The 26472-nt window shown below is 37.1% G+C and overlaps 1 protein-coding gene across 1 annotated transcript in view; it reads left to right on the plus strand.

The window, feature by feature from the left end:
- ctc1 (CTS telomere maintenance complex component 1) overlaps positions 1-24393 on the plus strand; it is a 54580-nt gene extending 30187 nt beyond the window's left edge. Inside the window, exons 13-24 of the mRNA XM_028798253.2 lie at positions 2970-3630; positions 3728-3820; positions 3913-4050; positions 4158-4213; positions 6013-6119; positions 8488-8653; positions 11222-11299; positions 11410-11569; positions 11670-11734; positions 12923-13088; positions 18187-18316; positions 24049-24393. Of these exons, the coding sequence (XP_028654086.1) occupies positions 2970-3630; positions 3728-3820; positions 3913-4050; positions 4158-4213; positions 6013-6119; positions 8488-8653; positions 11222-11299; positions 11410-11569; positions 11670-11734; positions 12923-13088; positions 18187-18316; positions 24049-24227 (1999 nt within the window). The 3' untranslated portion in view covers positions 24228-24393. The remainder of the gene's footprint in view (positions 1-2969; positions 3631-3727; positions 3821-3912; positions 4051-4157; positions 4214-6012; positions 6120-8487; positions 8654-11221; positions 11300-11409; positions 11570-11669; positions 11735-12922; positions 13089-18186; positions 18317-24048) is intronic.
- Positions 24394-26472: the final 2079 nt, after the last annotated feature.

Consider the following 26472-nt stretch of genomic DNA (forward strand, 5'->3'; position numbering starts at 1 on the left):
GTCTCAAGTGTGTTTGAGATGTATATCATGAAGTTTATAAACAATTATCAGTATCTGTAATGCTGCAAAAGGAACACTCAGTCTTTATTAATGAAAAATGATTCCTAATAAGGTGGCGTCTGAGTACATGTCTATCAAAATGCTGTATGTAACATCTTATATGGAAAAAATGACTTGCATCACATAGCTTCTTCAACCTTGGTCGGTCTTATCCTCTTTTAAGAGCAAAGAATTTGTACTAAAGGTTTAACTGACACACATAGTACTAATTTCTATTCAGGGTAGCATCAATTATCAAAAAAAGTGTATATGCATTTGCTTCTTATTTAGTCAAGTTGCTGTTTGCTATATTTACTCTTTCTAAAATATCAATGTTTACATGCACCATAGGTTTAAAAGCGTGTTTTCATGAAAGAAAAGAAAAAGATACAATCATCATGTTGATGTAAGCAAATCATGAAACTTAGATTAAGTATTGCTATATAATTGTATGTGTGTTGGTATTTTTAAGTATGTAGTTGCATTCAACTTTTATTTTATGCATTACTAACATGAAAATGAAATGCTTAAATACCATAAATGATTGTAAAAAATCACTTATTAGTATGTTTCACAGTATGGCTAAAATCTGACTCTTCTGAGTCACTGTTTGATCCTGATCCATTGATTTCAATATTTTCTCACAAAATACAGCGTTAGCCAAAAAGAAACACCACATTTCAAACGTTTTATTCTACAAAAACTGTACAAGATAAAATAAATTTCATTATGACACAAGAAAGGGTATACAGATTTTTTAAGGTGGTGGCTATCATTAGTGATACACTCTGCGAGATAATTTCTGAATGCTCTCATGACTCGTTTGACCATTTCAATGGGAATAGTGATGATTTTGTAGTGAATAACGTTGGTTGGTGTGTGTATACCTTCGACTTGAGAGAGCCCCACAAGAAGAAATTGCACAGAGTGAGATCAGGTGAACGTGAAGGCCACCTGACATCACTGCGCAGGAAGATCAGCTTCCCCAGAAAAAAACTTAAATGAATCTCCAATTTGCTCCATCCTGTTGAAACCAGGCATCCACCACATCCATTTCTTCCAGGTGGAGCCGCACATTCTCTAGCATTTCAATGCAACATTCTGAAGTAACGGTGACTGTTGCCCCCCCATCCTCAAAAAAGTTAGGGCCTACAACTATAACACGCACACTGTGCAGGTGTCTCTGAAGTTCATGAGGGTTGGTTTCAGCCTAATAGCAAAAGTTTTTCTTATTTACGCAACCATTCAAATGGAAATGTGCCTAGTCACTGCACATGACGATGGCATCTCGAGGAACGGTTTGCAGAATGTTAGTGCACAACTCTCTATGGCTCTCTCAGTCTCTCTCAGTGAGTTCCTGCACTACCATCATTTTGTATGGATGGAAATTAAGGTCCTCATGCAAAATTCACCTCAGACATGTTGGAAATGCCTAAGGCAGGAGCATGTTTGCGCGCTGAACGTCTAGGAGACTGCAAAACTGATGCCCTTACAGTGTGGATGTTTTCCTGCGTTCAAACAGGCTGAGGATGACCTGGATATATTGTGTTCAATGTTGTACCCGTCTGTCTAAATTTAGCCACACACTGAAGAATTATTTTCTGATTTGAGATGTAACCATTAGGAGGAATGCTGAAGTGCGTTCGGAAGGAGCATTGAGTAGTGAAAGCACGGTGTGCACCGGACCAAGGTATCTACTCAAAGCACCGTGATGTTCCAACAGTAATGGATTAAAAGCCAGAAGTCTGCATGACCATCATCATCAAGTCCTTCCATGAGAACCCTAAATACAAAAAGGACTATTTCATTTATGTTAGGTAGAATGCCCATAGGGGACTAGGCGGTCTCGTGGCCTGGAACCCATGCAGATGTTATTTTTTTCTCCAGCCGTCTGGAGTTTTTTTTTTTCGTTTTTTTCTGCCCCCCCCCCCGGCCATCGGACCTTACTCTTTTTCTATGTTAACTAATGTCTTATTTTAATTTCTTATTTTGTCTTTTATTTTTCTTCATTATCACTTTGAGCTACTTTTTTGTATGAAAATGTGCAATATAAATAAATGTTGTTGCCGCCTGAAAAAGAAAAGGGATCAGCTATCAAGGGACCCCCACCCCTACCCACTCTGCTGCCTCTACCTTGCACAATGACCTTGAGAATTGTGGTACTTCAATTTGGCTCACCCTATATTATCCTCTGTGCCATTAAGTTTATTTATGACACAGGAGTTCTTAGATGGCTGCTCAACTCTTTTCCTGTTATCTTTTTCCATGTAACTCTTCTTTATTATGTAATTTGTGATGTAAGTGCTCTCCTAATCTTGGCAGAAGTTGTTAAAACATTGTTTTCGAAGAGCAGCTTCCTCAAATTATATGTCACACCACCAGTAGTAACAACTGAGTTAAAATGGGTTTGGCTAGTGTATTTTTTTACCTGTTCATGAAATTTCCACGAAACATGTCAAGAAGTAATGTGCTAGTTTTTTCGTTTATACAACACAATAACAATATACTGCATGTGCATTCAGATATAACGGCAAGCATGTTCAACTGTAAATACAAGGTTGCTAGTTCATTTTTTACCACTAACTGCCTTTGTTATCCTGAGTAAGCTGCTTAATTTGATCGTCCAATTATACAAATAGTGTTTCTACAAACTTATTTGTAGTTTACTTTTTTGAAGTTGTCAGCTAAATAACAAAATATAGAGGTTTTCTTATATTGCTGGTTTCTTGAGGTTTCAAAAAAGTGTAGTTTCATGATTAATATAAGTAGTATTTTTACATGCTCCGCTGTTGAGGATGCCTCACTTGTATTGTCTACTTATTGCATTCTTTGTCATAGTCAAAGATTTGATATTTTCCTTAACATACCATGTGTCTTATGTTGATGAGTATAGTTGTAATTGTGATTTTCATTTTGTCTTCTAATTTCAGAGTTTATGCAGTATTCTGCATAGATGATGCCTGTATTCTTAGCCATTCTACAGCAATGAGTAAGCATTTTGCCTTGACAATGTCTTCGAAAATTGAAAGTAAATCTTCCCCTGCAAGTGAGCAAAGTAACGATTATATCAAATTTTCCAAAGAAAAAGAAATGTTCTGTTCAAAAGAAAATAATGTAAAAGTTTCTGGGAAAAGAAAAGCTAAATCCCTAAGGCAATCTATAGACAATGATGAACATGAATATTTAAATTCAAAGAAAAGATTAATATCATATGACTGGGAAGACAGACTTGTACAACAGGATACCAGTCAAGTTAAGGAACAGAGGAATGTAGGAGCATCATCTGAGACCGAGACAACTAGATGGGGGCCAAAGTCATCAAAAAGATGTGAAGAGAATTTTTTGGAATGTCATAATGTAGAACTCTCCTCCAGTGGATCCTGTAAATCTCTTCTGTTATATGTCAGTGGAAAGACTGGCCTTGGGTGGCGCAACATTCACACTGATATTGTTACGAGGAAGGCTCGTTTGAGGAGGTGTTTCAGTGTAAATGCATGGCAAGTCACTCTCCCCAGAGTCTGGACCAGGAACCCACAAAACACAGTAGAGACAGAGGAAGCCGAGGAGCTTGCTGAAAAGACAAAATGGAAGGCAAGTGGTAAACCCAGAAGAATGCACTAACTGCATTTTACCAGAAAATTCCTTTCTGAACATCAGCATACAAATATATTTCTTTTTCACTCCTCAGCCTGTTGATCTGCAGTTTATTGGAGTTACATCACACTGGTTTCCTTTTATTCAGCCTGGTATTTTCTATAGACTTGTTGCTCCTAACAAATCTGTAAGTAAAGGTAACCTCTTTATTAAAGCAGTGCTAAAAAATTAACTCAAACTTATCATATGTCTAAATTCATTTCACCATTATACCAACAGGACGATTCAGCATTTACTCAGTTTTACAGCTCCGGCCTCTTTGACCAGGTTCTTCACAAATCAAAATGCCCTGTGATTATCCCAGTTAAGAAAGACTGGCATGTTTACTGCCTATCTCATCTTTACCTTTTGCATCAGGCAAGTTGCTGATCCTTTCAGTGTTATAGTGTAAGGGTGTCTCTACACAAATATCTCAATACATTTTATAATATGAAAATTAGGTAAAATATTTTACTTATATTTAGGGTGAAGTTGATGTGGAAGATGAGTTATGCTCTGTTGCTGAAACACTGCTTGACAGGTAAGGACATGCTGTAGTGTATATATGCAATATTTATATATTTCAACATATCAGTTAAGGTATTAATATATGCATACTTTCATAGTAGAAAACATTTATGTAATATTTTTAGTCTGTTTAGCTTTTCAGTAATATTGTCGTTCATCTGACACCATAGGTAGCCCCTAGTTTGGGATGAAGTGTCACATATCTCTCTGTGTAACCTAATTCAGGATCATCTAATGTCCCATATATGGACCTATTTATATTTGATTAATATCTACTCAGCTTTATGGTAAATATTGTCTTGAATATTCATACACTATAACGGTTTTGTCTAACAAAGGATTGTTGGCACACCCATTATTATATACAAGAATGACGCATCTTGTAGGTACTCTGAAGACGTCTTTGTTAAATAAATTTCTTATGTATTGCTAGAGTCTGAATAACCTTTTTATGTATGGGTGCTGAAGTGGACCAAGGATTACAAATTTTTATTATCAACTTTATATTTAAAAATTAAGTGTTGTAGCAATTATAAAATCATGTTCAATATCTCTAGGTTTTAGTCATGATCCACCAGTAGTAACTACAGAAATGTTGCAGATATTGAATCTTGCTCTTCTACATCTTGCATGTGTGTTTTAATCTCATTTTTATAGGTTGTTGAGCCATATTGAGGTTTTAAGCAGAAACACCCCTCTCATAGTCAAAACATCTTGCTTAAATTACCAAATAGAGAATTTTTAACTTTCATGCTTTCAATAAAAGTGTCAAGAAAAGCAATTGTCTTTCACTAACAGTGCACACGCAGGGTTCTGTTTAATCCTTATGGTGTTTGTTTATTTTTGGTGAACCATCAAATATGAGCAGGGTAGGCCTCTTTTTAAAAAAACAAACAAAAAAAAATCATTTATTGAAAGGCATTTGTGGGTAATATTGTACAGGGCCTTTTACCAGTACTGTACTTGCTTTTTCTGGTAATGCTTTTTTATATTTATGGACTGCTTGTTTGATTGTCCCTGCTATATCAGTATTATCTTTGAAAGTGTTCTGATACTTAAATTCAAATTTAAAAGATTCTGCAAACTCATTGTTTGGCAAGTGACACTCTTGTAGTACAATACACTACACATAGCTCTAGCTTTGTTTTTTAAAACCTAACTAATGTATCCTACACTCCTCAGTTTAAAAGGCAATACATTTAGCTTTTTTCAGTAATTTTAAAGTAAACTAGCTAAATCCATTTCACTTGTAACATCACTGAAAGGACTGAACACAAGATAATGAGTTAACAGTCTCACAACAGAGAGGAGACCATTCAGTCCCTCTGGCTGATCTGGTTACCTGATAGCTAAGTTGCCCTCATCTCTCAACCAGATACCATGATTTACACTTCAACTACATGACTCTAGATTATTCTACTCTCTAGCTTCACAACTACTCAGTCTTCTACTCACAGACTACTATAGTCTTAATCATGAACATATCCTTAAACATTGACCCTTTTTTCACTTCCTTCTGAAGAATTCCAATTATTTGCTCCATTCTATAGTAGTAAAACTGAGTTGAAAGAAAAATTTTTTTTTACACTGTACTGCATATTCATAAAATTTATAGATTTAAAACATTTTCCATTTTAAATTTTATGTATTATGAGCACAGTAGCAATCATGTTGCACAATTTCAGGTTTTTTTTATTAATCATTTTCAAAAGTCTTTTTTAATCTAAATGTTTAATTATGATCCAATGTGAGATTTTTTCCTAAATATGCTCAACAAGTATTTCTTTTCTTTCTTTCTTTTTTTTTTTAAAGGTCCATCAGCTGTCTTGTGTCTTTTGCATGTGTGATTACTGAGCGCATTAGTTTGGAAAAAGAAAATAAGCCGCTTTCTGCCTCTCTAATACAGGACACTAAACAGGGTGAGAAACTGGTTAAACATGTATACAGTTAGGTGTTGTGTGTGTCTGTGACTTTTATGTTCATGATTTCAAATGGATGTCTGGTTAATACAGTAGTATGCCTGCATGTGCATAAATTCAGTTTGTTTTTTTTTGTTTCTCATAGACAATCAAACTTTTACATTTGCTTACTTTTTGAGCAAGTTTGGTTAAATAAGAATAAGACAAAATGACAATACTAACAGATAATATATGTAATGCCTATTACATCATATAATACAATACTTTTTTATTTGTTTCCTTCACACCTGGAGTTTTCATTGGCTGTAATCTTCCAACTAATGTTGATTTGACAAGCTAGGTAAGGAGAGTATCTTTGAAAGTCTTCCTCAAGCTGCCACAGGTTTTATGTTGTCAGCTCAACTGGTGGTAGTGAAATTTTTTTCTGGGAAGATAGGAGTTAAGCACTCTGATGCAGAGTGCCATCCAGCGAATGTAATTATTTAGTTCTTCAATACTGGCCATCATTGACGTTGGAAATTGTACAGAGAATCCTCCAAGGTAATACTGAGGATCTTCCATAAGTAGTGCTGATAGAATCTGTCACAAATTTTCAGATGTAGAATGAAACGTTTTGGCCACCCTAAGTATTTTTCTTAGTATTTGTTATTTATAATATAGTTTTCGTTTCACAACACCTGTAGCAGAACCTAGACCCTGTGGTTTATTGTAATGTAGTGTAATGTTATGAGTAATGAGCAGAATGTACTTTAAGAAGTTAAGTTGCTTTTTAATCTTTTACAGAGTTTATTAAACTTTCACTATCAAATTTTATATACAGTGATCCCCCGCCTATCGCAGAAGTTACATTCCAGACCCATCAGCGATAGGTGAAAATCCGCGATAAGAAAGACCATACAAGTAAACATTTTTTTAGTTTAAGCCTTAACATACCCCTCCCACATGCTTTAAACTTATTAAAACACACTTTGTAAACACATATGATATGTGGATGTCGGGCTAAGGATATGAGTAACATCTCACAATTATAAAAAAAAAAAAAAATATTGGCAGGGAGACGAGGCTTGAAGACAATTTGACATCCCGCGAGAGACATTTTAACGTCATGCAAGACAAGGTGGTGAGACAGAAGGACAGCTGCTGTACAGGCTTTTAAATGATCGACGTGCAGAGCGACAAGCAGAACAGGCATCTTGGCAGAAGCAGCACAAAGCCAGTAGCTGATCCGTCCGCTTCCCCTTAGCGTGCGTTCAGCCCCCCCCCCCCCCTTCAAAACGCGAGTGGGAGAGATGCGAAGTGGCAGGAGCATAGCGCACCTCCGGGGGGGGTTGAGTGAAGCGATCAAGACCAGATCATCTCAGAGAGACACTTTGACGACACGCGAGACTAGACATTACAACCTTAGGAAGCAAAACCCATGAGACGGTGACTTTTGCACGACACGCCCTGCTTACAAAAAATTTAAAACAAGATCACGGACATCTGACCTAGCAGTTGTTGGAATGCTTTTGGCAGACACATTTCAGGTGCTCCCAGCTCTTAAAACAACGACAAGCAGAACACGCAGCTCGCCAGAAGCAGCTGCACCAAGCCAGCAGATGATCCAAGCGCTTCTCCTTAGTGTGCATTCAGCCCCCATGCCCCACCCCCCCCCCCCCAGAACGCTAGTGGCAGAGACGCGAAATGGCAAAAGGACAGCTGCTGTGCAGACATTTAAGTGATTGACTCAAAGCGCGACAAGCAGAACACACAGCTGCCCAGCAGCAAGACAGCAGCTGAACTGATCACATCTCTTTAGCGTGTGTTCAGACCCCCCCTTCACAATGCAAGCAGCGTTTATAAGTCCCACGAGAAAGAGATTTAACTACGCCCAGGGCAGGAAATAAAGGACAAATATTGTTTTTACAAATGTTTTAAAGTAAAAATGAAAATAATGCATATGTAACAATTCCCATGAAAATAATAATCTCTTTAAATTGTTTATCTGGTAAAACAAACCCGGGGGTGGGCGAGCAAGGGACGGAGCCCCCTAGTAGTAGTAGTAGTAGTAGTAATAATAATAAATCCACAATGTAGCAGGGGGCTCGATAGCTAAACCGCGATATAGCGGGGGATCAGTGAATGTACATTTTTTTTAGCAATCTCTGTTCCATACAGTATATTCCTGGAGTACTCTATTGTAAATTAAACTTAATAGAAAGCTTGAGCTTGATCTTACACTGACAGAAAGCAGAAAACATGTTGTAAAACTTAAATTGCTGAGAATGGACCACAATAGAATTCCATCAGTATGCTGAAGCAGGAGACTTATATTTAAACTTAAACTCGGGTTTCAGTTTTGTTCTGGTATAATTTTTTATGTCAATAGGAGTACTGTCAGAAGAATGTCTGAAAATTCGGCTGACTGTCAGAGACATGAAACTTTCTTCTCAAACTCTGCACATTTACATGGATTTCTCTCAGATCTGCTATATACCTGGTCTTGTACCTGGAGCTCACATCTGCTTTTACAGGCTGGAGAGGAAAATTTCAAGGTACACGGTTTTATTTACACACAATTTATGTTTAGGAACTAGTAAAATTTATTTTGCAGACATATTTACTTATTTTAAGAAAAAAATATTACTTATTTATTTTTAACTAAATTACAAATAATTTAATTAAATGAAATTGCAAAACAGGCAAGTATAAATTAATCACCTGTTCAGTTCAATTTAGTACATTTTTCTGTAGTGCTGTTCATTGTGTGCAACTCAGAGTGTTACAAGAAGTGCACAGGTAAAATGCAATTGCAACTTTACAAATTAGTAATTATGTAATGCATATATGTAAAGATACAACTTTCTTTAAACTCACAGTAAAAGAAAGCGGCTGCAGACTGAGTAGCATAAATGGAACCTAACAATATATGTCCGTTAATGTTATGATTGAACAATGACGGCGGAGAGGAAAGCAAAAAATCATGTAGTAGCATTGGTGAAGATAATAAATCTGTGGAAACCTATGGTTTGCTGTAACAGTCAAAACACAAAATCGGGCACAGATCCTGGAGACCAAGGCCAACTTACTGCTCACTCCCTCTTGAGAATTCTACAGCATACAGCTATGCTGAGCTGGCTAATACAGTATGATGACAGAATATTTCAATCCAATGATTCCAAGTCTTCCGTGTACTTCAGATCCCTTTTCATGAGCTGGAAAGCTACTTGGAAATAGAGAAGTGGCACCTAATGCCACAACAGGATATCAAGAAAAAAAACAGAATAAAAGATGGTTAGTAAAAGATCATAACTATTGGATTACTTTTATTTTTATACAAATGACTAAAGAAACAGATGCAATATGCACAACTTTTCAGCAGCTCTAACCAGAGTATGCTGAACTGTAAGAGTGAGTCTTCATCTAGGATTTTAAAAACCAAGACCAAAGGAGTAACTTTTTATATAAGTTGGCAGATCATTCCACAGTTTTGGGTCCCTTTAGCAATAATTTCATCGTCCTGCCTTTATTTTCTTAATCATTGAAATCTTTAGTAGGCTGGCATATTGATATCATAATGCATGCTCTTGTTTGTAAGTAAGTATAGTGTAAGTTCAGATAGGCAAACAGAGCCTTGGCCGTTTAAGGCTTTTTATATGTAATAAGAATATTGAAATTTGACATAAAACATAACTTTTTTCTGTAGGATACAATCTGATATAGTAGTTGGGGGCACAACCATTTTGGGGAGTAAGGGGTGGTGGGGGTACTGATGCCTCCCTGGAAAATGTCACTTTCTTAGTCACATAACCATTTCCATAAAATGTTACTTTCTTAGTCACATAACCATTTCCATTGCATTTTAATGTTTACAGCAACCTTTTTGGGCTTAATTATAATTTTTAATCAATTGCTTAATGGTTATAATAAATAGTAATATTTTGCATAGTGCTAATCTAGTTCATTTAAAAAAAAAGTGGAACCTTACCAATTATTAAAAAAAAAAATAATAAAAATCACATCAAAATGCGTTAAGTAATAAATAAAATTCATTTTGTTTTTATGTATTGCTAACTTTAAAAAAGTTTCTCTGAGTAACTAAAGATTAAAATGTAGCTGTGATGTCAAATGAAAACTGAATAACAGGTCTAGATACACAAAACTGAGTAATACAGCTGCATATTTGTTGACATTCATTCATGGTGGGTGAGTAGTGTCTTCTTTTTTTGTTATGAATATATGTCATTTGCAATAAGTATATCCCCAGTTTTTTACTATATGTCATGGTGACAACGTTAAGACGAAACAATAAAATAAAAATGCATCAGAATTCTGTTTTTTAAAAAATAAAAAAGTGTACGTCTGAGGTTGCATGTTGCACAGTTTGCAGAGTTTTGGTTATGTTGTATTTGAACATAAAGCTATGATGTAATTAAATACCTGCAACAAGTTAATACAAAGTAGTGCAGGAGAAAGTGAGGAAGTCTGGTAATCATGTCAGCAGCTATAATTATACAGTGCACAAGACAATGTATAGATGACAGATATACTGTATATAAATAGCATATGTTATTAAATTGATTTTATGTGGCCCTCTAAAATACCCAAAGTAGGGTGTGACTTGTACATTTAAAAGATACATATATATATATATATATATATATATATATATATATATATATATATATATATATATATATATATATATATATAAAAGCTGTAACCATTGAATTTTTCACAGAATGTATTTTAAGAAGTAAAGTGCAGCATGAGTAATGGCTATGGATTTTCATTGTTTGTATGATTTTGTAATAGTAGATTGAGATTTCTAAGGTATAAGTGATCACAAACTGTTTATTTACTAAAGTCCATAATAAGAAATATTTCCTATCTTATGCCATTAAACCTTTAGTCTTGTACAAAGAAAGCACTTAAGAGATGGTTGTTTTAAAAAGTCAAAGCATATAACATAGACTCTGCTCCAGATGACAGAGTGAACCATTCAGAATCATATTTAACAGCAAAGCAATATATTTCAATCAACTTCCAAAGAATGTATTCTATATAATGCCTGTATGCACATTTTTAACCTAAATAAGGACTTGTCTTTTACTTCTCTCTAGGTTTAACACAGTATATTGTTGCTATGGCACTCTGAGTTCTTTGACAATAATGGGTTATCATTTCCTTGGAAACGATGGGTAGGTTTTCCCTTTTTGAAGCATAGATTCTTCAAAATATAAATCTTCACAGCCGTCTTTCAAAAGAATTTTTTTTTTTTTAATAATTTTGTGTGTTTTTTGTTAAACAGAATAGACCATTATAACGCCACATCTGCATTGGTGCACCTGGGTGACTGGGCCAGTGGTTTACAAAGCTGGAGACAAGGAAGAGTACTATGCCATGTAACTTGTGTTCTTTCTCTTGAGTTGAAGTGGATGTGTTCTCTATGTAGCAGTATATTTAAAGAGGTAAACATTTTCACTAATATTTTAAGCTGTTGTATGATTATGATTACAGACAATTTGCTTTATATCGTTTTTAACCTGTTTTCTTTATTTTATTCAAAAGGGGCACTGCACCAGGGAGAACCCGGTCTGTAACTCTGAAAATGGCGTCTTCAGTTCAGAAGCTAAGTAAGTGTTGTTCTCTAGCAACCTGAAATTATATACTTTGACAAGTTAGTTTCATTTTTATATGGGACGGCTAAGTAAGCAGATTGCACGTCAGTCATTAACTGTTTTTGTTTTTCTCTGCAATATGCCTGAACTATACAAGGGTTTTTGTTAATTGTACATGATATTAGCCTTCTTTTAATATTGATAACCCTTGTAAACTGTCAAGTGTTTTGCTGTTAAGTTAAATAATAAAGTAATTGACAACTTCAAAATATGATTTGTCTTATGGGTGTAAAAGTTACCTTACTTGGGGATCCAGTTCAAGGGGAAGACTGGGATAATGCATGACATGGGCAAATCTGTTGATGTGTTGGAGGTAGATAGCTTTGTTTAATTTGTAAATAAATGTCTACGTAACGAAACCACTTACTTCCAATAAATAAGCAGTAAGAACAGATGGTAGTTCTCAGAGCCTTTAATCGGGTAAAGTTTTCACATTTTCAGATAAAGTAATATTAATGAATATTTTCAGATACACAAATCTCACAATGACAGAGTATAATATTGAAATCAATAACTTTAACGAAATAAGCACCTACTGAATGACTAATAAAATGTACAGCACTAACAGGCTATAAATTGCTAATCATATTTGTAGAGTTATTAAAATGAAATGGCTGAATTTGTTTATAAATGGCAAATGCACATGCTGTAAATGTTGCATTGTTTTTTCAGACAGAGACATATACATACATATACCTTGTGATGTGGGGTTGTAAAAAGGTGACTAAAGAAGGTTGTCATCAGTAATGGCATCTTGTCTTAAAAACTGCTCCCGTAACCTCAAAATTTGAGAGGCACTAGCTAACCCGGGTGAACCCAGCAAGTGTCCGTTGAGGTGGCATAGAAGAAGTTACCAAATAGTACAGTTGATAGTGACATATTTGTAGCCTTCCAATTATACCTTAATGGCATTTTGAGACATTTTGGCAAGGAGCAAATCATTCAGAAATGTGTTATTGCCTGCAAAAATACCCAAATGTTAGACTTTTAACATTATTTGTTTAACAATAGTATCAGTAAAAATTAATAAGTTAAATTTGGCTTTCTTAATTAACCACCTAGGAGAACAGTTTTTAAGTACAATGTCACCATGTTCATTCAGCTTTTAGAGACTTCATTTATTCTGTGTACTTATTCTTTTAGGATTGTTGTGGAAGATGGCACAGGAGAAGCACAAGTTTTATTTTCAGATGACATCATCTCAGAGCTGCTGCATTTGTCTGCTTCAGAGTGGGATGGACTGCAGAAGTTGATAAGGGTCAGAGGCCATGTTAAATATGTCAACTTGGGAAGGAATGCTGAGCACTGGGTAAGGGAAGGATGTATAATTATTGCAGTAAGACAGATGTTAAACTAAAAAAACCTCAAGCAGGGTATTACTGGGTGCAATTAACTATTCTTCCTTAAGACTTATTGCTAGAACACATTTAAAAGTTGTGGGTGTCTATTTGATTGTAGAAAAAAATAATGAAAACAAAACATATGATAAACACAGAAGTGACTTAGATTGTTCTTTACCTTGCTGATACATTAACACAAAGGAGATTCCAGGGAAAAGCTTGCATGAGAGGACTGAAGTAAAATTACTTTACACTGCGGCACAGTAAACTTTCTATTTTTCCCATTACAAATGTGTACATTTAACTTGAATATTTTTTGTTTTTGTATTTTTTTTGTATTTTTTTTTTTTTTTTTTAAGTAATTGACTTCTTCTGTTTTTTCCATCTCACATCTTTCCATCTTTTGAGTGTGCAGTTTGTGGCCTTTTTTTGGTATACAGTAATCCCTCCTCCATCGCGGGGGTTGCGTTCCAGAGCCACCCGCGAAATAAGAAAATCCGCGAAGTAGAAACCATATGTTTATATGGTTATTTTTATATTGTCATGCTTGGGTCACAGATTTGCACAGAAACACAGGAGGTTGTAGAGAGACAGGAACGTTATTCAAACACTGCAAACAAACATTTGTCTCTTTTTCAAAAGTTTAAACTGTGCTCCATGACAAGACAGACAATTAAAAGAATGCAAACATATTTTCCTCTTCAAAGGAGTACCCGTCAGGAGCAGAGTCTGTCAGAAAGACAGAGGAAAGCAAACAAATCAATAGGGCTGTTTGCTTTTAAGTATGTGAAGCACCGCGGCACAAAGCTGTTGAAGGCAGCAGCTCACACCCCCTCCGTCAGGATCAGGGAGAGAGAGAGAGAGAGAGAGAGACAGATAAAAAAAATCAATACGTGCCCTTCGTGCTTTTAAGTATGCGAAGCACCGTGCAGCATGTCCTTCAGGAAGCAGCTGCACACAGAAGGTAGCAACGTCCCTATCGTCTAGGTGTGCGAACAGCCCCCCTGCTCACACCCCCCTATGTCAGCACAAGAGAGAGAGAAAGTAAGTTGGGTAGCTTCTCAGCCATCTGCCAATAGCGTCCCTTGTATGAAATCAACTGGGCAAACCAACTGAGGAAGCATGTACCAGAAATTAAAAGACCCATTGTCCGCAGAAATCCGCGAACCAGCAAAAAATCCGCGCTATATATTTAAATATGCTTACATATAAAATCCGCGATGGAGTGAAGCCGCGAAAGGCGAAGCGCGATATAGCGAGGGATCACTGTAGTTGCATCTGAGTTCCCTGTTTTTACCCTTGAAGTTTCTCTGCCAGCCCTACCCCATCTATCTCTTGGGTGAGATTTATCTTTGCTTGGAACGGATCCTGAATATCAGTTGTTGAATGGCAGGCAGGTTTTCTCATGAACATGAAATTGTTGAGTTATATATGGGTCATCTTCAAGAATCTGCTGCACTCTTGTACCTGATTGAGCTCACTACGGGTCATAAATTCATATTTTACATTCACCTGTAAACAAGATTCATTCAATCTCATTTCACTACAGTAAAGTAAACCTGGTGCTTTTCAAGCAACTCATTTATTTAATGTCCAACATGTCCTATATCTAGAAATATATGTGGCACTTATGAATATGTGTTTATCATCTGATAAGACTATTATGATTTTATAATGTTAGAAAATTTTTTTTTTTTTTTTTTGGCACTACTTTGGTTACCTTCAAAATAATATGGACACAGTGACTACAATGTCTCTTCTGGGCCTTTACATGTCTTCATAAATCTTGTCCTGAGTATCTGAGAAAGAGGGATGTCAGACTGATTTTGTAATTCATTTTAAAACATGAAATTATTTTAACTCTTATTTTTGCTCTCTTAAATATTTTGTGCCTAGTATCCGTGCTCACCATCAAATGTGTGTTTTTTTTTTTTTAGATTAGATTAGATACACTTTATTAATCCCATAGGGAAATTCAAAGGCATACAACAACAAAATGTATTTATATAGCCTAGAACAATGTAGCTTAAAGCGCTTTACAAGATGCTGAAAAGAAAGTTGCAAGAAAAGAAAAAAAAAATAAGATTAGGCAACAATATTAAAGAATAAGTAACAACAAAACAAGGTAAGGTCAGATGGCTGGGAGGACAGAAAAAAAACAATCTATAGGGGTCCCAAGGCCCTCCACTGGGCATTCTACCCAACATAAATGTTCCTAAAGCAAACCTCTTAGTTTTCATGCTTCACATGACAGAATTTGACGAAGCTGATCTTGTGTTCAGCTGAGACATCCACCTTCATTCCATCATCTCAGGGGGTTGCATGCAGCATTTTGAGTATTGATACAGCATTTTATAGGCAGTAATGCTGCTTGTACTATATCTACAAGTAGATTAATCCTAGTGAGGGATTTTAATTTGAACCATTTTCTAAGCACAATCAAAATCTGCTTTTAATGTTTTTGTTTTTGTACTTTTTAAAATTTTTATTCAATTAATGTGGAAGTATTGTTTTTCAGGTCCGTTTTTCTTTAGCTTAAAGTTTCCAAAAATCTCTGGACATATTTCTTTCTTTCTGACTCTTTAAGAACATTGCATCAAGTTCTGTTACTGAAGCCTTGTTGCATTCTGGTGTCATTTCAAAAACCGACATACTTGAATTTTTTGACTTAAGTCAGTGCCTTGATATCCACAGCAATTACCTATACTGTATATAATATTATACATTTTAGTTTATATTGTTTTTATAATTATAATTATTTCAGTAATCTCTTCCATCTTTCCAAATGTTCTTTTATTTAACATATCAAAAATGCACAATACTAAAAAGAAATAGAAACTGAAAATTCAGAATGTTTATAAGCAGATTTTGGGTAAGATAAATGTTTTCAGAAAAACCTAAGCTCTCAAAAAATATCTATTAATTATCCCCTTATCATTATTAATAAAGTCAAACCTCAGTTTTTATTTTCTATGTTTGACCAATTTTCCACTTCATTGGATGTATATCATTAATGGAATGTTTGTTAAAAGTTGTCCAGTATTAAGGATTTTAAATGTACGTCTAGCTTAGAAATCTGTGCATACCCCTGTGTTAATGTTATTGATTTTGTTAACGTACCTAAGTGCCTAAGAACCACTATCTGCTTATTAGACTCTGTATACAGTGTATATAACCTTAGATGAATACTCCATCCAAAAATCATATTTTATTTAAATGTTACCCCATGTGCTTTGCAGTGATGGCCAAGGAAAAATGTTAATCTCGTGTTTATTACATAGACAATAGACTGTTAATGGTGACCAGTTCTGTTCAACAACAAACAATGTGAAAACATCCATGAAAAAATGAAAAAAATTATTATGTAACTTGCGTCATATAATCCTACATGTCTGTTATCCATTGATATAGTCATAACATTCAAAATTTTTGCATTCTAATCACAGTTACTTCCTGAAAACTAAGTACTGAATATCAACAGGAAGAATGTCATTCCCGTAATACTGTGCATTTGACTTAAAGGTCAACCTCTGCCCCTCATTCATTGGTCAAGAGTCATTTCTACAGTTCAAAAGGCAGAATGTTAGCTGAATGTCCATAATAATAATAATAATAATAATAATAATAGCATTTATTTGAGCTACTTTTTTGTATGAAAATGTGCTATACAAAGTGCTTAACCACACATAAACCACATGGGGTAAGCTGCATGTAAACAAAATGGTGTTTTTAGGTGGTCTACTTCATTGTTATCTACATGATTATTCAAAGGGTCAATTTGTCATATCTAGCTTAGTCACAGATTTTTCTAAAGTTAGTTAATTTCCTATTGCTTATAAAATTCTAAGATATTTAAGAATTTCTCTGGTTAATGTCTTATCTTTCCTTTCTGTGTATAATTCTAGAGATGTTTATTTTTAAAAAGTTGTAACATCATTTGCCTACTGATCTGCTCTAATACTTACAGGTTAGATTTAAAGAGGCCCACAGCTTTGTGACTACTTTGGTTTGAGTATTAAATTTATCTTGTACTGAACTTTAATGTTTAATAAAGTTTGACACCATAAGTACAGTTTTGGAATGGTTTGCTACTTACTGCATCTGTCCAACTGTGTTCAGTTTAGTGAAGTAAATCATTTCAGATCAGCCATCATTGTTCCTGCAGGGATCCATTTTAGATCCTGTTTTGTTTCTATAAACAGTAATTAGGTCCCTTATATTAACTATTGCAGATCAACAATTTTAAGTTCAATTTCAGGTTTACTGTCGTGTACAGAAAGACCCCTCTGTGTATTTTTTTCATAATCTTTTAATTAATTACAGGCTTCAATGAGTATTATTTTGAATAAAACTGAAATGATGTGATGATTCTTGCAAAAATCTGAAAATCTTAATTTTAAGTTATTTCATTTTAAGAATTATCCCAGTTTATTATTTCAAGTTTTCGCAACCCAAGTATTGTGTATGCACTTCCATTTCACTTTAGAAACATGTCTGAAATTTGATTTTGTTTATATTTTTCATGCTTTTATTTTTTCACACCTGAACCAGTGAAACATTCTGTATTGTGGTCTTGTAAAGCAGTCCAAATATAAATTGATCTGTTCATCTTCCGATACATACAAGGCTCTGATCAGTTAGCCCATTTTAAGTAGTTTGATGAACAGCATACACACTTCAGCATTTTTGCCTTAATGTTCAAACCTCTGTATTCCTGCCTGTTTGCCAGTTTGGAGTCGTTCATGCCTACAGTAAAGCAGTGTTTTCTCATCATCATCTTTATCTGATCAGTTTGGCAGAAACAAAATCTTTGAGGCACACGTGCCTTTAATTACAATGCTCTAGAAATTTGGCCTTCATTCCCAGTCAACATAAAACAGCTGCAGTCACTAGATTTGTTTAAATTAAGGCCCTTTCCGTAATGTTTTTACTTTTATAAAAGTGTATTTAATTGCATATTGCCTTTTGTTTTTGTACATTTGTGCATTTTAGTGCCTTAAAACATTTTTGTCTAAATGTGTGCTAACATTCTTGAATTCTCTCATTTGCTGATCTTTATTACTTGAGGTTACTGAAGAGCGGGAGGATCCTTTGCTGCACTTCCTATCTGCTCTGTGTAGCAGCAGCCATGTTTGTAGGGCTCTCATTCTGACCTGCAAAATGACTCCATGGTGCAAGTCAACAGAACAAAGGATGAGTAAGTATTCACTACTGCCCTCAGTTACTAATAACTAACATCTGAAAGGACATCATTATTACTAGTCACCTTAAATACTGTAACTTCCTTTTTATTGACCTATCAAAAATTACATTAGTAAACTACAGATTATTCAAAATCAAGCAGCCAGAACAATGACAAGAACAAAGAAAACTGATCATGCGGCACCACTTCTGTACAATCTTCATTGGCTCCCAGTGTCTTTTACAGTAGATTTTTAAAGTTCATTGACTTGCTTCTAAAGCACATAACAGCCTAGTACCGTCATACATGAATGAACTTCAGACTTTATACACTCTTACAGTAACCTTGAGATGTAGTAATTACAGTATAAGATTCATTATATACTTAGAATTAAACAAATATAAAGTGGAGAGTCAGCACAGAGCTAGTAGGCCCTAAAGTCATGGAGTCGCTACCAGATGGAATTATAGAAGCTGAATTGCTAACTTATTTCTAAAAAATTACAGTGCTAAAGACGTATGTTTTCACTTTGGCTTTTTAAAGTATCTTTTTTTCCTTTTTATTTTATTGTCCCTTTTTTGTTCATTTTGTATGACTTTAGTTTTATGTCTTGTGTTAGATTTCTTATTTAATTTGTAAATACTGTGAGCTACCTTTCATGTATGCTATAAACTCAATATAAGTCAAGTTTATTATTATTAACTGTGTGTCGGGAGCTTCACAACAGGGAGACTTGAAACACCGGCAAAGAAAGAACTTCCCCCTCGCCACATACACAGCCACCCTTGACAGGACACGCTTTGCACTGAATTTACCAGGGCCGTCTCCTGACTGGCGTCGTACCCACCCTGATGCAGGCAGAAAGGCAACACAGAACACCATCAGCGGGGGTCCGGCTGCATGAGGGAGTCCAGGAATCCCTGTTCTTGGTTCACTTTTATTTGGGTTTTCTATTACAGTGGTCTTTGTCCGCTCTTTGGACCAATTAGCCTACCAAAAAGACATGGTTCCTTGCAACATCTAATGGTCATTTAGGCATACAGGCTTTATCACCTACTTTCTGCTACCTTAAAAATCTACCATACTCGGGTAAACAGAACATTTGGTCAAATGAGTCAGTTCTTCGTTTAAATATCTGCTTTCTTAATGGGCACCATTGATTTTGTTTTTTTCGTAACTGAAAGAGCTGTCCTTCCTATGTTTTTTTTATACATAATTGTTGACTCTTTTAGCAGTGCAATGGACTCAATCTGTTGTTTCGTCGTATAGCTGCTTTATAGTGTAAAGAAGGGTATACCGTGACCAAAAAAAAGTATTCACTCCCTTGGCAATTTCAACATTGAATCATAGCTAATGTAATTGGTTCTATTCAATAAGGGCACGCACAAAAAGGCGACCTTGAAAAGGGCAACCTCAATTGGGTGCGGAGAATAAAAGCGCACATAAATAAAAGCGATCTTCAAAAGGGCGACCTCAATTGAGCGCCAAATAAAGGAGCGCTTCAATAGGATGACCTTCGGAGCGAATTAAATTAATTGTCCTTGTTTATGCTAATAGACCGCATCTCGAATATCTACGTGGCATTGCACATAATCTACAGCTTCAAGTGTAACTTGCTTTCACCTTTTTATACATTCAGTCATTGCCTTAATCGAATTTTCTGTAATTTTGAAAACAACGAAATATAGAGAGCTTTAGAAATAGTTCATTAGAAGTAGTTCGTTAGAAGTTCATGCATTAATTAATTGGATGTTTTAATATTCTTGCTTTCACCTTTTTATACGTTCAATCATTGCCTTTATCTAATAAATTTTCTGTAATTTTGTTGCGTTTGCCTTTATTTGCTGCGCCCAATTGACGTCACCCTTTTGAAGCGCTCCTTTATTTATGCGCGCAGTTATTCGGCGCTCAATTGAGGTTGTCCTTTTGAAGATCGCTTTTATTTATGTGTGCTTTTATTCGCCGCGCCCAATTGAGGTCGCCTTTATGTGCGCGCCCTTATTGACGGATACCAATGTAATTTGGTATTTTTGATGCTGATTAAAGCAAAAGACTATTTAATGTCAAAGTGAAAACAGATCTCTGCAAAGTGGTCTACATTAATTACAAATTTAAAACCCAAAATAATCGATCACTTAAGTATTCACCTCCTTCAAGTCAATGTTTAGCTGATACACCTTTGGCGGCCATGACAGCGTCGAGTGTGTGTGTTTAGGTCTCTGTCAGCTTTGCACATCTGCACACCAACGTTTTCCCTTTTTGTTCTTTGCTTAACTCTTGTCAGGCTTCATGGGGATCACAAGTGAGCCGCCCTTGTCAAGTCCAGCCTTCAATACCCAGTTGCCATGAAATCCACACTCTGCCTTGTCTTAACTCCACAACATTAACATTGTTGTTTTTAAGCCATTCCTGTGTAGCTTTGAGTCATCGTCTTGCTGGAAAACAAATCTTCTTTTAAGGTGCCTAAGGTTTTCCTTCAGGATTTCACTGTATTTGGCTCCATTGGTTTTGTCCTTACAAGCCTTCCAGATCCTGCTGCAGTGGAGCCTCCTCACAGCCTGATGTGGCCACCACAGTTCTTCATGGTGGTTTTGGGGTGTTTTTAAAAATGTGCAGTGTTCAAACAAAGTATTTAGTCTGATGGCCAAAATACTCCATTTTAGTCTCATTAGACCATAGAACCTTCTTCCAGCTGACTTCATGGTCTCCCATGTGCCTTCTGGCAAACTCTGCCTGGTTTTTCTCTCCCATAAAGCTGTGACCAGTGAAGCTCCCACACAACAGTTGTTGTCTACACTGTCTGTCCAATCTCGGCCACTACAGCTTGTCACTTAACTCACAGGACTCTTGATGGCCTCCCTCACTTGTCCTCTTCGTTAACCCTTTGTGTGCAGCCTGCTCTCCAGATGTACAGCTGTGACGTTCTCTTTCCATTTCTTCATGACTGATTTAACTGAACTCCAAGGGATATTCAGTGACTTGGACGTTTTCTCGTCTCCATCCTAATGTGTACTCTTCAGTAAGCTCCTTGAAGTGTGTGTTTAATTATACTTTGTGCTATATAAATAAGTGATACTCTTATGTAGGTGAAGCCCCCATATTGACTTACCGCAGGTTGGACCTTCCAGATGATGTGTGTATTATAGTTAAGTCAACTAAAACCCCACAAGGTGGCCACCATTGGACTACTTCTGTGGCTTTTAAGACCAGTTGGCCACACCAGTGATGATTTAGGTGTTGTCATATTAAAGGAGGTGAATACCTAGGGTTATTCATATTTTTGTTGTAGATTTGTAATTCATTTTGTGCAATTTGCAGGGATCTTTTTCATTTTTTTGTTAATGAGTGTCAACAATGTGAAATTAAACCCACTATGGTTTAAAGTTGTGTAACAGTAAAATGGAAAACTTATAGGGGTGAATAATTTTTATTGGCACTGTGGCCAAAGGCATTGGAAATACACCAGCAAAAGATGATGTGGTGTCGGCTCTTCCATCTTCTGACCTACAAAGCCGTGACCAGACTGGGTCACTGGTGGTGTCTCCAGCACAGGCTGCCCTCTTCACTGGGGTTTGTCCTTTGTTGCTGTTGTCCAGTCCGCTCTTGAAGGTGTCCGGTTGTGTGCTGCGTTGAGAAAATGGATTCTGCTGCTTGTGTGTAGTTAAGCCTGCATTTTTAGGTTGTCACTGAAATTCTGTTGGGAGGAAGAGGAGGAAAATTCCATTCCAGTTTGATCCATTCCGCAGTGTGCAGCAGTTTGCCTCCCGCTGAGGGTTTGGGCCACACCTGCCTGCTCTGCTCCCCTCAGACATTTCCAATCAATGCTGCTGTTCACTCACATTCATCATGCAGTCTTTAGTGGTGGCGAGTCATGTGGTTCACTCTTAGCAAGATGGTCCTCCAACATCACCAGTTGGAGACCTGACACCACAGCCACATTGCATTCCATCAATTCCACAGGCACTGGCCATGAGTGGAGGGATCACCCCCATGTATGTATTTGTGTGTGTTGCATTCATCCTTTGTTTTCAATAAGGTGTTTTGGGCTTGTTGTGTTTCTCAGAATTTTAGTTTATTTCTAACAAAATCTGTATACATCACTTAGCATTAACGGTTCACTTACCACTGAAGCCACCTTATTTCACACATGGTGGAGCTCCTCAGCTTTTCAGATGTTTTAAGTTGTTGTGGTAGACCTCCGCAGCGGAGCAGCACAAGTTGAGCGTTTCGTTGTTTACTTTGGGTGACAGATCAGCTCTCAGATACTCAACACGTCCTCACTGAAATCGTAACAAGTTGCATCCTGCTCTTTGGCCTTTAGTTTTAGTTTACATTTTGGTTTAAATTTAGGGGTTGGGGTCTGTCACAAAGGGATTTGTTGGAATCGGCATTCTGAGTGAGACACTTGAGCATTCAGATTGCACCGAGATGGGTGCCAAGTAAAAATAATTTGAAGTAATCCTCATGCAGGAACATCACAGACACGCACACACCCATGAACTTCAACAATCACACTGAAATGTCATTCCGGACAGTCAGGACATCATCGAAGTGGGTTTGGAGGCTTAAGATGGTGCAAAATGTGGTTGAAATGTTCTGGTTATCCACAGTGGCAGCAACTGATTAGCTCCGTTTTTGAGGAAGCAATGGACTTAGCCAGCTGTGTTTGTGCATTGATGACTTGCCAGGTCATTGAGGAGCCTGGAGGATTTCCGTAAGCTAGACACACTGTGACTTGGACTTTAAAGGTTAGGATTAAAGCATCCTAGATGGCAGTTGGAAACATGCCAGGGGTTTCCAGAGCCTCTTTTTTAATTTGGGCTTGATTTGTCATTTAGAACCCCTGTCTCCAAAGCAGTCTGCCCTCCTTAAGTGTTTGGGCTGACTCCAGAACATCTGCTTTAAACATCTATTAACACAGGTCATCCTCCATTCTCCTGAGCATTTTTTATAATGAGTTCATGTAGAGAGTCTTACCAGAGGCTTCAGGCACATACAAGGCCTCAAGTTCATAAAGGACTCTCACAATCATGTCAGAAACTTTGAACTTGCATTTGGGCTCGAGACTGCATGGGCTGCCATGATGTTTGACAGGAATGGCTTTCGTCTCTGGAGGTTAGCAGCAGGTCTCCATCTTCACCAGTAAGCCTGACTATCTGGAGACAGAAAGTCAGATTGTGTGTTTAGACATTCAAAAAGACGAGGCCATGGTCAGTGGAGTGAAGTGAATTTACTGATAGTGACACTATGGCCATGTTAACACATCTGGCTAATCTGTAGTGATTTTAAGATTAATTAAAATTCAGGTTTTCTTGTATAAGCATTGTGTTCTTAATTTCTGATGATCCATAAACTGCTTGCATGTCCATACCATATATCAGCCGTGTTACAGCTCGTCTCCTGTGCAGGATCAAAGCCCGGCCTTCACACCAAGCATCTTAACTGGCCGAGGTGAAGATTTGATTATGGAGAATTTAGTGAAATTAATTTGCAGATACTCAGTTGAATTTTGGACATTTTTAAATGTGTGTGCTGCTTTATGGGTCCTTGGTGATGTTACAAAACATGCTGAATCACAAATTCTAACGGTACAGATAAGCCGTTTAGAGACTGGAAGGTTGGTAGATGGTAGCCACATCTTGATATTCACAAGTGTTTTTTTCTCATAATAATAATAAATATTTGTGTAGTATCTTTTGTACTTTATTTTTTTTACACAAGTCCATATTTTTTTTTTTGTATTCCAGAGTTGGCCAACCCTAAAAGGTTTTGTCGTGGAGATCGGGAGTACCTGACTAAAATTCCTTCTCCACTGCTGCTGGACTGCGAAAACCTTCAGGAGGCTGATGGACTTGCCCTGCAGGAGCTACAGAAAGACCACTTGGCTTCATCCTATCAGAGAACCTCCATAGCCAACCACCGCTAACCTTGCAGGATCAAGATGGACATTTGTAGTAAAGTTGTCTGCCACTACTGGTCTTTTCACAGAGGCTTGTGTTAGTAACCTTTAAATGTTTTCCCCTGTTTTAAAGTCACATGCCAAAATGTTACGAGTTATTCAGAATAAATTAAACACATTTATTTTTCTTAAACATTTCATTCTTTATCAGTTCATTACAAAAATAAATAAAAGTCCAATTTGACAAATAAGCCATCGCCAAAAATAAAATACATTTCTTATAGCCAGAAAACCTGCAGATGGGGACGCACTTCGACTGAAGTCCTGGCTTTGCAACTTGTGAAGCAAATGGGACTTTTGATGAAGTGCAGTGGCCTGCTGCAAGCAGTTGGACTCCCTGGTCAAGAGGCGACGCTTTCGCTTGCCTTGACGTTCCTGTTTAACGATGGGACTTTCTTGTTCCTCTAGTTTGATGCTCTAATGTACCCTTCGATTAGATAATCGGCGTGATTGGGGGACAAGCTGGAATCCTCTCCTCTCGTCTCCCTGGCGTAACCTTTTTCTTCAGTATGGTTGTCCTGAATGCCAACTGTGAATTCATGGATTCTGTTTATTCTAAAAGTGTGCCAGATGCTGACTGACCACTTGGCAACTCGACTTCATTGCTGAAGTGTGGTTTAAGTCAGTAAGCCCCCCAGCAGGGGGCAGGTGTTAGGGGCTCAAATAAGGGCAGTGATCAGCTGTTAGACATCAAGAACTACATTTGATTTGCTGAACGACAAGCCTGTGCCCAGTTTCCTAAAGTAAACGTCGTTCACAGATGAATACGTGCAAGGGTGATGGATAAATGCGTAAGAAGGCAGCTTGTCGTTTCTGATTAAATCGTAAGGTTTTAAACCATTTAAGTCGTGTGGCTAATTACTTGTTTAGTTGAATAAAGCCTCATCCTCAGGTTCTGGCTATGGAATGCTGGAGTCCATTTGAACAGCAGGTTTCTAAATGAGCTTGATAGCAGGAACAGGCCGCTCCCAGTATAGCGTTGGTGTAAAACCAGTTCATACAAATGCCACACACTGCACTAATTCTCTATAAACCAACCTACATGGCACTTTTCTGAAAAGTAGCCACTGCTAAGCAATGGATCTTCTTGTTAATTAGTGTTTTGGCTTAAGATACGGTTCAGATCTTAAATGGGTGGTGCCGCTGCCTCACAGCTCCAGGAGGCTGGTTTTGAATGTCTGTGCAGTTGGCACATTTTCCTAGGGCACCCTCGATGTGGTGGGGTGTGGGCTTGTGTACTGGGATGGAGCTCACTGTTCTACATCTGTGATAACACTGAATAGACGGGCGGGTGGTGAGGACTTGGCAGAAGATCATGCAGAACGTTGATGTGCTTCTCGTAATGCAATGAGCCCATTTATGGTCCCTGTAAACAAAGCAGATCACTACTGTATTGTCATTTTATGAAATAAAAAAAAAAGCCGTTAACTAAAATGGAGATTGCAGACACGCTTGTACCTGCTGCATTGTGGGGGGTTCATTTGTTTCTTCAGTATAAAAACTGAGAATGATTGTCTAACACCAGTGGATTCCAAACATTGCATCAAATAAACGTACAGAAAGACAGTAAAAACGGACAAAACCGAACATTTTAGAAACACTTATTTAGAAAAAAAACAACATCCTAGAAAAAAAGATTTCTGTCTGCGCGGAGAGTCCTGTCCACTCGGATGAGGCGCCATCTGGAGTCTTAGGAAATGACAGGAGCCTCCACACCTCCAACACCCACTTCGAAGCTTCGTCAGCCCTTCTGTACACCCCACTGAACTCCGGTGCAGGGCTCGGGTTTCTGGAAAGTGAGGAGGACGTTCACATCAATCCCATATAAAGCTGTCGGGACGCGTGCTCCTTGTAGTTTTTCGTGCTGCAGTAACCCATGAAAATCGCAGTTCACAAAGTCGCTGCTCTGTTAACAGCTTTGTTCTTTTGTTGATAGAAAAGTTGCACTTCCATAGCACATCTTTGGGAGGTCTTACACCCATCTGAGATGTTCACTACTGTAGCACTACCAGCATAGAAGTGGTACAGAGATAGCGGCACCAAGGCAGCTTTTGTTGCCCCCCCGTGCTCACAAGAAGATGATTTTTCCATCAAATAGTCAACAGAAATGTAAAAGGAATAAAAGACTTTCCATTCATCAGAAGTCATTAAAAAAAATAAAACTGTCATCTCTCAAAAAATAGTGTTTTTAGTATTTGGGACAGCTCAGCAC

Source organism: Erpetoichthys calabaricus, chromosome 3 (assembly GCF_900747795.2).
Source record: "Erpetoichthys calabaricus chromosome 3, fErpCal1.3, whole genome shotgun sequence".
NCBI lineage: Eukaryota > Metazoa > Chordata > Cladistia > Polypteriformes > Polypteridae > Erpetoichthys > Erpetoichthys calabaricus.